Raw genomic sequence first — 12,125 nt, 5'->3', positions numbered from 1 at the left:
CAGCCCAGAGGAGCAATGGCAAAGAAAGTCCTGGTCAGCTCCAGGCTCTGTGAGGATAGCACACGTGCACTATGGTTAGTAGGTGAAGAGACGGGGTAGAGCTTGCCCAGTGCAGATGGAGTCTCCAGGGAATTCTGGTAAGTCTCTACTGATCATGGGCAAACAGATGAATAAGTCTTTGAACACTTAAGTCAAATTTGGGCATCTCCACAGGAACAGTAACAGGCACATGCCCGAGACCAAGGTGACAACCCCTGCCAAATGCCAAGTCCCTGTTTCAAAGCATGGAGTCACTAGAGCTTCTCAATGAAGCAGCATGAAGAATTTTGTTAACATGGGCAAAAACAATGTATTCTCCCTCCCAATCTCTCTCATAAATGGCTGAATCACCCCAAGAATATTCAGACTGAGGCAGACATTCAGCATGGAAAGTTTCAGCCCAAACGGTCAATGTTGGACAAAGTTACAAGCAACTAAAAACGGGGCAGGAGGGTAACAATGGGAAATGCTGGGTCACTTTAACTACAAGCAGCCCCACCAACTCAGCCTGTAGTAAATACCCATCTATAACTGCTCCTCCTAATCTCAGTCCATCCCTAAAATACAAGGATGGGTGGCATGGATAGCAACAGACACCCTTAAAACTCCTAAGAATCACAAGCACAGGAAAGGCCGACTCCTCTGGCCTGGCTGTGACCCATAAAGCCAGGGCATAGCATTGCAGGTTTTCCACTCCAGGGTGGAACTCAGCCATGTGCAGAAAGACAAAACAAAGCGAGGCATCCCTTGAGCACTCGACATTCACTCTTGCACACAGGACTATGCCAACCACAGGCAAACAGAGATGTGATCGCACTGGAGGCAAACTGGGACAGATGGAGTATTTTACAGGGAACTGGTCTGCCAGGTCAGGATGGGTAACAGCCCTGGAAGCAGCACAATGACACAGCCTTAACATTAGTCATATCAGTTATTCCCATGCCTGGTATCAGCCCGACAGACATGAACACTCAGCCCTTATTTGTAGGCCAAGGAAAACTCCAGCAGAGCATCACTGCCAGCTCCTCTTTCCCCACCCAGGATTTCCCTCTGACTGCAAGTAATTCCATTTTAATTTTGTAACTAAAGAAAAACAAAACCTTTGCTCCCAAGCGAATAACAAGTTGGCCACGTTTCAGCCCCACAGCCAACCGTCATCGCCAGATTATTAGTTGCCAAATTCCCATCCCTCATGCACAGCCTAAGCAAACAGGCATCTCGGGAGGGACTTACACAGAGGGTAAGGGAGATGGAATCCAGCCCCCACAATCTAGAGTCAGGGTGAGCAGCAGCTTCTGTAGCGACAACACCAGTGACTGCAGCCCCTACAAGAGTTTTAGCCACCGCAACTGCGTAGCTTCTGTCTCCTCAAGGCACCCCACTGAGAATGCTCCGGAGCCCAGGTCCACAGCGTTCTTCATTAACAAACCCAAGTCTGCCTGCATGAAACTTCCAGAGATCTAGGATGGGGGGGATTAAACTGGGGCTATGTTCATCTCAGGGGGTTCAGTTTGCACAAGACTCTTTGGTTCCAGGCCATGTGGATTTGCAACCACTAACCTCAGAGTGTCATGTTTAGGCACTAACAGACCCAAAGTTGCAAAGCAAAGCTCAGGTGAATACACCCAGTTTGGCCTGTTTTGGGCCCCGAACACAAGTTTTTAAACTCACTCAGCCCCAACCCCAGCCTTGCCTGCTGCCCCCTTCCCACCCCATACATACAGCAGGAGTGTCTGCATGTAGGATTTAGGGGATGCAAGGAGAGACTCTCTGGGTACAGCTAAAACACAATAAAAAAAAATACAGCTCTGCATTTCAGAGCCTGGGGCAATTGATTCTAGCTATGGAGATGAAAATTGTAATGTAGACCCTCCCCCCACTTAGTAGGCCTCAGAGCCCAGGTTGCAGCTTGAGCCCAAAGGTCTAAGTGCAATTTTCAGCCCCATGACCCAAGCCCCACAAGCCCAAGTCAGTCGACCTGGGCCAGCCATGGCCGTACTACAGGTCTTTTACACTGCAGTGTAGACATACCCTCTGTGACCAGAATATAGTGCATTTTCCCCCCTGTATAGAGATTAGCCTGCACACCGGATATCCACAGAAACTTCCAGACCTTCCACAGATTGATCCCTATAGGCCAGAGAGAGTCTCTCTCAGGAGAGCCCAGAGATGGGATTTTTCCAATGATAGTCCCGTGAGCTAGAAGTTAAAATCTCTCCCTGGCACCCAGAAGAGAACAGAGTAATGAGGGCTCTCTCTGTAGGCAAGACATGAGGTTGTCTTCTTGGTTTTGCTCAACAGGTTTCTTTAACAGAGGCATGAAAAGCAGGCCTGAAATACCCATGTAACGACTTTGTAACTACTCGAAGAGGCACTTAGCTATAGCGGAGCCACGGTTTCTGCCTAGTAAAACAAAGTTACCTCAGGATTAGCCTCAGCCCTCAGTTTATATGGTAATTATAATTAGATCCAATGATGTGCTATATAAAATTAGCCTATAATTACATGTAATTTCATGATATTATCTGGCCACTTTACAATTGCCTCCACTGCTGCATTGTCCATGGACAGGCCAAGTCTTCTGGACATTGCAGGGGGAGGGATAGCTCAGTGGTTTGAGCATTGGCTTGCTAAACCCAGGGTTGTGAGTTCAATCCTTGAGGGGGCCATTTAGGGATCTGGGGCAAAAATTGGGGATTGGTCCTGCTTTAAGCAGGGGGTTGGACTAGATGACCTCCTGAGGTCCCTTCCAACCCTGATGTTCTATGATTCTATGAAGGCTTCTCCTTATTCTAAGGGGTTCCTCTCTCTGGATTTGGCTGCATTAAGCCGGTGACAAGCTTGCACCACTACCCAGCCTTGCCCTCTTCCCTCAGGCTGAGTCATAGACTCCACCCCATTGCCATATATAGCCAGGGTGGCCACCTGCCCAGGTTTTCCCAGGATCATTCCTTTTTTCTGGAGGTGGCTTTCTGGGAAATCTGGAAGGGTGCTCAGTGTACTGTACCAGCACTCCGAGACATCCTGATTTTTTGTACTGCAGAAGTGGCAACCCTGTTATAGCATTAGGGTCCATGGGAACTTCATTGGGATGGGCAGGGGCATTCTTCTAACAAAGAATCTTTGGCCCTTCAGTTTTCCTATCCTAGAGCTGTGGTGTGTAGCTTGGCCACAGAGGTGAGGATACTCACTGTGCTTAAAACGTTCCCCATCCCACTGCTGATAAAGAGGGGACGTCGTTCCACAACATGAGGGTGAGGCCCCACCACTAACAACGGTGACAGGAGAGCCTTCCAGTCATCAGATGGAAAAAGGCAAGTTCTTGGACTGGTCCTTCCCCCTACAGCACCTCCACAAGGCCCATGTTTGTGAAGAGTTGTGGTATGGGGAGAAGGCAGCCCTACTAGTGTCACTGACTCCAATCAGAGGTTTGTGTGCACAAGCAGGGCCAGATTAAGGTTATGAGCAACCTAAATCTAATGGGAGGGAAAGGCCTAAGTATGAATGACATATTGCAAAAGAAATTATGAAGGCATCAAACATGTCTCTACATACATATTGACATTTATTTATGTAACATTAAATAGTTTATTCTACTCCCTCGACACTCCATTCTTCAAACAGATACTTCTGAGTAGGAGGTAGCACAGGGGATGCTATGCAGTCCTTCTCTTAGGCCTCCTTCCTCCTAGTTAGTGGGATGCTCGTCTGTATGAGGGTGAACACTCCAAAACTCCCCATCCTGCTCACCTCTTTCAACCTGGTGCTTCAACCCTCAGCTCTCCACATGGCACTGTGCAAAGCCAAGCCCTGCAGGTGTTTTCCTCAAGCCATGGCCTCTACACCACAGACCTCATCTCCCTCTGACCGCACTCTGGGAGGCAGCCAGCTTTTGTTATGTAAAAGAAAACCACTCAGGTGTAAAATCCACTGAAGTAGAGCAAGTAGTAGTGGGAAAGTTACATGGGGTGGCATAATTTTAGGCTGTCTTGCTCGGAAAGCAGCCTCCCAGTGTTGCACTGGCTGAGGACAATGAATTGCCATTTTCACATTGAACCCAAATATTTGTGGGGTGATACCCAGCTTGTGTAGTTAATCTCCAGTGATGCACCACATCAGGCCATTCTGTCACCAAGCTTTTCCTCAATTAGAATCATGGGACTGGAAGGGACCTCAAGAGGTGATCTAGTCCAGTCCCCTGTGCTCATGGAAGGGCTAAGCATTATCTATTCTAGAACGTGTGATCAGCAGCTCTGATACAAGGTTTCCTAGGCATGAGTTCTATGGTTTGCATTTGTTTGTTTTAAGCTTTCTGTAAGAAAAAGGTAACAGCTAGAAGGGACACCAATCTGTAAGTGGTTGCCCTGTCATAATATTTAGCACTTTTGTACTGTGTTAGCTCTTCAAAAACCACTGTACAAACATTAAACAATCTAAAGCCTTTCAGCTTTTGAATCACTAGGAGTTGACAAAACAGAGCTATTCCATGTTGTGCTCTCTGCTCTCCTGGACAAAAAGACTTCACTGAAAAATCAGTCTCTTAAAAGAACCATTGAGGACCTTTCAAAAGAACAATCCGACCAAGGCTGCTGCAGGGACGCCCTTGTAACATCAGGTTTGGTGTTCCTGTTTTATTTGTGTAAATCAAGCAGACCTTGCTTATTTTTTTCCCTTAAATGTTCGAGTTTAGGGGAGGAAAGTGAATGAGATTCTGTTTATACCAGGTGTGAAAAAGCAGAAGGAACCAAAAATCTAGTCTTGTGCAAAAATCCCTGAAGTCAATACAGCTACACAGGTGCAATGGTCAGCAGGAACTGGCCTGTGTTCTCATTCCCTTCTCGAATCACATCCCATGCTTACCCAACAATTTCCCCTTGGGAAAGAAGTTGGTTTGAGTTGGGGCAGAAAAATGAGGACTAACTTCAAGTTTATTTAGCTTTAAGATTTTGGAATGAAACTCAAAAGAAATCAAATGTGAGCTACTTTTATGATGGATTGAACTTCTGTCCATTTACTAGTTCTCTAGAACCTGCCTTTAACCTATTCAGCCAGTCTTTCTATCATACATTGCTAAGAAGTGGATTTAAAATCCTTGAGGGAGTGGGGAGGGAGAAACCTACAACATTGTGTGTTGAGCTTTCTCCAGTAATTTTTCAACCCCTTAAATGTACAAAGATGCATTGGCATATGGAACTAGGCTGAGCATAAGGAAAGAACTTGGTTGCCTGTGCAATACAGAAAAATACATTAAAGAAAAAAAATTTGGATTTCTTTGATTTTTAGTACAGTTCAATACAGTATTGAACACAGTGCATCATCAATCTGAAGCCCCACAAGGGAAGGTTCTGTAAAAGTTAAAGGACTGGTATCCAGAATGGAATGTTTTGTTTCTCCTACAAATGTGTGGGAATTCATTCCTTATACACGGGAGGGACAGTAGTTCTGGCAGGAGCTGGATAGACTGCGTGCAGGTTCTGTGCAAGCTTCCCACCCTACCGCTCTCGTACGGTCTCTTCCCCTGGCTATCCCCTTGCCCTGCCCCCTCCCCCCCCCCCCCCCCAGCACTCACCAGTTGTCCAGAAATGGGACCGAGCACACATAGAGGACGATGACGAGCACTAGGACCCAGTGTCTGGAGCTGCCTGCCAGCCTCAGTGGAGGAGAGGGACAGAGGGAGCCTCTTCCCTCCCCTGTCAGCTAAGAGGAGCTCTGGAGAAATCAATGCCTGCTCAAACTACACCCATGGCTGGCATGGGTTCCCATGGTAACCCGATTTTTAGTGTCCGGTCACCAGTGTTAACCGGATCCCTGGCAGTGTGTTCCTGCAGCATGGGGAGACGCAGCAGGCTGAGCTCCTTCCAAGCCACAGGGGGCAAGCTTGCTCCCCCCACCTGGCCATGCCCCCTGCCTGATCAGTAGGGCCTAAAAAAAATAGGAGGGTCTAAGGCTATACCCTTATTAGCCGAATGGTTAATCCAGCCCTATGCACAAGGCATGGACTATAGAGTGCTTGATACTAAAGCCAATATAAAATATTGAGCACTCCCACTCATCCTTTGGTTTGACTGATCATCACCTGTTAATGGGAGTAATGCACATCCACAGAGAAGGGACCAGAATCCAAGGTAGTTTGTTTTTAAAAAACTTTCCCTAAAAGGATCTTTAAAAATAAATGTGCATTCCTTCTTTGGTCTCAATCTCTGTCCCCAACCCTGCAAAGGCTTCATTTTACACATGTGAGTAAACCCACTGAAATCACTGAGCCTGTTCATGTGCGTAAAGCTAAGCAAGTAAGCATTTGCAAGCCGGGGGGGGGGGGGGGGGGGGGCTGAATTACACCAAATAAGTGACCAAAAAAGGGCTGCAATGGGGCAGTAGGTGTTTAATCAATTACTTCCTTCTAAACAATACTTGGTATCACTCCTAGGATTCAGTTAAATCGTTACAGTAATCACCATCCTTAGCAAAGAAGCAACTCATGATTCTAGCAGAGTGGGACATAACTGATTCTCTCTAATGCATTTGAATGAGCATGCCACAATGGTTAGCTACTACAGGCTTTAAACCTACAGGTGGGCCAACCACATTTTGTAGGAAAAACGAACCCAGGATGCTTTCCTGACTTGTAACCCCGAGAAACTTACCTTATCACCTTCCTCTACATCACAGATTTTCTCAACCGTTGAGGGATTATATGTGGGAAACGTCTTTCCACTCATGGATTCGTGCCATTCGTTGTTAATAAATATCTAACAGGGGTCAAAAAGAAAAAAAAAAATAGCAAACATACATGTACCATGTGGAAGCTCAAATATCTCTCTCTATAGGCCTGATCCTGCAAGGAGTGGAGAACCCACTGAAGCCAAAGGAAGTCAAGAACATTGAGCAGCTTTGCAGGATTAGGCCCTAAGGGTTCCATTTTTGATTGCAGTTAAACAAAACAAACCGAGGGAAGTACACATACATAGAGGTCCAGTGAAGGCAGTTTTGCTTGACCAAAGAATGCAGGATCAGGTCTGCGCAGTGTAATTCATGTGATTTAGACTTGTGAAATAGCCAGGATTTATTCCATCCCATCTCCTTGGGTCTGGCAAGCAAACACCGAGAGAAATCTACATATTTCAAGCACAAACATTATAGATGTTGGGTATATGCTGCTAATGTTGCTTATTTTGGGCTACTCATCAGTGGTTTCTCCATTAGCATTTTCCACCAGTGAATGTGCAGTATGGACCCAATTTTGCAATGCTACCTCACCCAAGGAGTCCTTACTCACACACGCCCCTAACACTTTGCCAGTCTTTTGTCAATAATCAATTGGAAAAGTTTTGTCTATGGCAGTTTATTCTTATATGCCAATTAAAAAAAAACAAAACAAAAAAACCACACCAAAAGAAGCAAACAAACCCATAAGCCTTTCTATAGCAAGGACAAAGAGTCCCAATGTTGTGCAACTAAAAATGCATTCAAATACTTTTAAAATGATTAAAATTCTGATATTTAGTATGAACTGTGCATAGACACCAGTATAGAATTGATTCAACAAGCATCTGCACTATTCTGACCCAGCTTGACACTATCTGATGATGCTTTTATTAATGATTCCTTGTAAATAAAATGAGATCAAACAGTCTTTAGATAATGAGCCCTGGTTAATCTTTGCAAGACAGTAAATTATTTTATTTGAACAAAAAAGTGTTTCCCCTTTCCAATGCAACGTACAAGTCTATTGGCACATCAGCTCATGCTAGAGTTCTGTCCCACAAAAAAGAAAAACCAAAAACCCAACCAATCCTGCAGTCTTTGCACACTCAACATGCCCATTGAATTGGATCGCATAGATTTCTTTTCTTGCCCATTTCAAAGCATAATTACTCCTTAACATTAGTATTGAAAATAAATAAATATTATTCTCTGAATACTTCTGCAAAGTGTGTGCAGCACATACTGGAGGAAGCTGCCTATATGTGAACGCGTCTGAAAGTGGATTTTTAGATCCATCTATCCTGGAGGATTTTCCACTTTTTGGGGGGTGGGGGGCAGACGTGGGGGGGCAGAGGTGTCACGATTACCATACTCAGTGTGACAAGACACCAAAATGGAGTTTTGGAAGGGAACTCACCGCACGGGAAGTTTTAAGTAGCCTGGAGCTCACAAATTACAATCCGGCGCTTTGGATGCAAACATTTTTAAATGGTAAGAGTGAGCAGGTTTATGGAAGACAAAGGCAAATTTGGGTCTAAAATGGGGAACATTTCACTGCAAACTTGAGAGATACAGGGAGGGGAGCCCATGAAACTACAATGGAATGTTTACAGCTACTAATGAATAGGGCACCATTTTCCTGCATCTATGTGTTAGCATTAATTATGGACCAGGGAGCTGGAGATGAAATCACTCCAGCGAATGGCGGACGCAAAGTGACTGACAGACTCGCCAAGATTCTTTTCACCGTCATACAACTAAGCTTGGTTCTTCCATAAGAAGTCACTCTGAGCGTATGACATGGATCATCACCGCACTCGCTTTCATCTTCATCTCTAGGGACATTATGGAAAGATGATTTGTGAGCGATCATTGCTTCATAAAAGCATCATGCTGATCAATACAAGACTTGGTCTTAAAACCATTTCTCCAGTTCAGTAGCTAGTAGAATTGAAAAGAAGATTCTCACTTTACAGAGGGATGAGTGCTGGTGGGAGACAGCTGCAAACATCTGGGAGAAGTCGATAGAGTTTGCAGAATCCCCCCAGAGATGTGTATTTATCATCATTCTAAGCTTAATATTGCCCACAGTTTTCCTCATCAGATGATGTGTTCTGAGCATCAAACCAGAACTTATACTCTAATTAATAACATTTTCCACTTTTGAGACAGTCTATTGGATTGTCTAGACATCTCTAGGGGTCCTATTCTCCACACCCATCTCACATGCAACCGCCAGTGAAGTTAATAAAAGTCTGTCCAAAGTAACATTACGCCATTCTGAAATCAGCAGCAGAAGGTGCAAGTCCCAGGTTAGCAGAAAGCTCAGCTTTTAAAAAGTAACGTAGGGAAAACTGGTTTAAGAAGACGGCTTATCTGCTGACAAATTATTAATAAATGGCTAATCACATTTGGATCCAGGTACACACCGAAGGAACAACTTTCAACTTGAGAAATTAATGCAGTTCAGCTTTATTTGTCCTCTCGCAGCTGGGAGACAAATTATAATGATCTCTTTTATATAATGTAAGCAGCATAAATTCTTTTATATTAACTAAAACATTCTAAACCCCACTAGCCTGTCTAGTCCAGCCGCATAGCTGAAATGAGCAAAGTAAAGGTCATACGTCAATAGACCTGAGGAGTCCCTCCACTACAGGGAACAGTGCTGTAGGATACTGGTGAAAACAACATAGGGGTTTAACTACCACAATGTGACAATTCCTAAAAAAGGATGTTGAGGTCTGCAATGACGCTCAACTCTATGCCTTAGAAACCAGCAATGAGCAGATGTCTTGGATATCAAGAACAAAGTAGGAAAACCAGGAGTCTAACAAGGGCTTTGGAAGTTTTACATTTCAGTGGCTTGGGATAACCAAGGTGCTTTAAAAGTTTCAGAGTAGCAGTCGTGTTAGTCTGTATTCACAAAAAGAAAAGGAGTACTAGTGGTACCTTAGAGACTAACCCAATTTATTTGAGCATCAGCTTTCTGATGAAGTGAGCTGTAGCTCACAAAAGCTTATGCTCAAGTAAATTGGGTTAGTCTCTAAGGTGCCACTAGTACTCCTTTTCTTTTTGTGTTTTAAAGGGAAGCTCTATTGATCGCATAAGAGCGGACTGGACTTTTGGTTGTGTGTTTTTACACTGAAGCCCTGACTTTAGCAAGGATATCAGGAGCTCCCCCCCCCCCCCCCCCAGTGTAAAATCAGACATTTTGAGAGGGGTATGATCAGCGCAACCAGCAATTTTGGGTCTGATCCTAAAAGTTGCTGAGCACCCTTCACTCCTAGTGCCTCTGGCAGAAGCTGAGGGCCTTCTGAACTTTGCAACATTGATTCCCAATTCCCTTTCCTATACCATAAATATAGGGTCTGAGCCTGCCATCAACGAAGCCACTGCAAAACCCCCAGTATCCACAATGGGAACAGGACTGAATCCACAGAAAAAAAAAACCCTGTTTTTATAGGAATTTTTTTAATCCTCCTCGCAGCTTCACTCTATCCAGATGTGACTTCAATGGAAACTGCTGAGCCCTCTGAGTTCCCAAGAAGTGCTCCATATCTTGGAGGATTGGCTCTTGTATGCCCAGCATACTAATTTGGGAATATGGCCTCACCCTGTTAGTGACCCAGGATGGCACATTAGGTCCATACTCAGTACAAAAACCATTTTCTTCTTCGATAGCAAAATCCCAAAGAACAGGGTGACTAAGCAGTACAAATTCAGGAACACACAGATGCAACTTCATTTGGGGCTGAAGTGAGTCTAATGTGCAGAAGAGGAAAACTATAACTTCAACCTGTAGCAGAAATTGCTAAATCATAAACTTTGGGAGGGGGAAACACCCCAAAAATCAATTTCACTTGATTTCCTGCAGTTGACATGTCTGCAGGAGGCAGGAGACATCCAGTGACAAATATCTTTTTGTATCCCTCCTAGAACCTGCACCTTTCTCCACTTGCTACAAATACCACAATAAACTTCCAGTCTGTTAAAATACAAGAGCACAGACTGAGGTTGTGGAATATCAAGCTAAAACCAAAAAAAAGGAATTAAACAGAACACTGCATGATCAATAAGGATTTAACTGAGCCTCTGAATCACAGCAGACAGGGGGGGGAAATCTGCTGTTAATTAAAAGTACTAGACAGATGTATCCTGCAACAATGGGAAGTGCAACACTTCTGTGTTTGGAGTCCCGCTCCTACAGAGAAGAATTATAACAAAGAAGGGAAAGTTTTTGCAAACTCAGGTTTTGAGGAGGAAATGACCTAATTTTCCCCCATCTACTCTTTAATCTTATTGTTGACATAATACAACGAAGAGGTGCACAACAATAAGTTTCCTGCCTGAGAGGTCAGACCCTGCGTCCCTGCAGCACCCAGATCTCCCCTGGCATTCAATAAGGATTGAGGGCGTCGCAGGATCAGGGCCCAGTGCATTCTGCGCCGGAGCTGTTTGGTTTTAGACTCAGCTTACATTGATGGGGACATTTAGATTTTGTTTTGCTTTACATCCCCGCTGGCTCCGGACCAGGTTGGCCAGAATCTACGGTCCCAGCGGGCACCCGGAATCCTGGCTAGAATAAAGCCAGGGAGTCTCCCGCGGGGGGGGGGGGGGGTTGTCCATCTCCCCACCCAGCTGGATCTAAGCGGAGTCCCTCCTTGCAGAGCGGGGTCCCCTCTGCCGGGGCGCCCCGCGCCCGGGCAGACTGGGGGCGCTCCTGCCGGGCCATGTGCACCTCCGGCGGGCAGAGCCGGGTCTCGGGCGGCAGGTGCGCGGCGCCGGCTCACCTTGGTGTGCTGGATCTCCAGGTTCTTCACGGGCCGAGGCAGCGCCGGCAGCTTCTTGTCCGGCTGCCCGTTCTCCACCGTGCCGTTCACCGCAGCCATCGCCGGAGGGGGAGGGAGAGGAGAGGACGGGCCGAGCGCCGCGCTCCGGCCGCCCCGCCGCCAGCCCTGCCTCTGCGGCTGACAGCCGGGCGGCGCGGCCTTTAAGGGCTCCCGGCCGGCGAGCGCCCCCAGGCTCCGCGCGCCGCCCTCGCCACGCCCCCCTCCCTCCCTCCCTCCCTCCCCGGGCACCGCGCGGCGGCGGCGGGGCAGGTACAGCGTCCCCCGGGGGCTCGGCCCCGCTCGGCCCGCTCGCGCTCCCCGTCCCTCCAGCCCGGGGCGCTGCGGAGCCCGCGCCTGCAGCCGCAGCTGGCCCAAGCTGTGGCCCTAGGAATGAGGGCAGGGCTCAAACAATGAGGGTGATTGTAAGGGTCTCCTGGAGGGGGGAGGATGTGATAGCAAATTAACCTACTAACAAAATTGCATGGGTCCAAGAGCAAGCCGGGAACATGCAGCCCATTGGCTAGGCACGGATCCCACCAGCTAGGTCTC

General features: G+C 46.5%; 1 protein-coding gene across 1 annotated transcript in view; it reads right to left on the bottom strand.

Moving 5' to 3' along the window:
• The window catches only part of ALDH1A3 (aldehyde dehydrogenase 1 family member A3), a 49,753-nt gene extending 38,023 nt beyond the window's left edge, over positions 1-11,730 (bottom strand). Inside the window, exons 1-2 of the mRNA XM_073304294.1 lie at positions 11,538-11,730; positions 6,684-6,788 (exon numbers count right to left, since the gene is read on the bottom strand). Of these exons, the coding sequence (XP_073160395.1) occupies positions 6,684-6,788; positions 11,538-11,636 (204 nt within the window). The 5' untranslated portion in view covers positions 11,637-11,730. The remainder of the gene's footprint in view (positions 1-6,683; positions 6,789-11,537) is intronic.
• Positions 11,731-12,125: the final 395 nt, after the last annotated feature.

This window comes from Lepidochelys kempii, chromosome 10 (genome assembly GCF_965140265.1).
Source record: "Lepidochelys kempii isolate rLepKem1 chromosome 10, rLepKem1.hap2, whole genome shotgun sequence".
NCBI classification, from domain to species: Eukaryota; Metazoa; Chordata; order Testudines; family Cheloniidae; genus Lepidochelys; species Lepidochelys kempii.
Note: the sequence above shows the minus strand (reverse complement) of the source record. Positions and strands in the feature narration are given on the sequence as shown.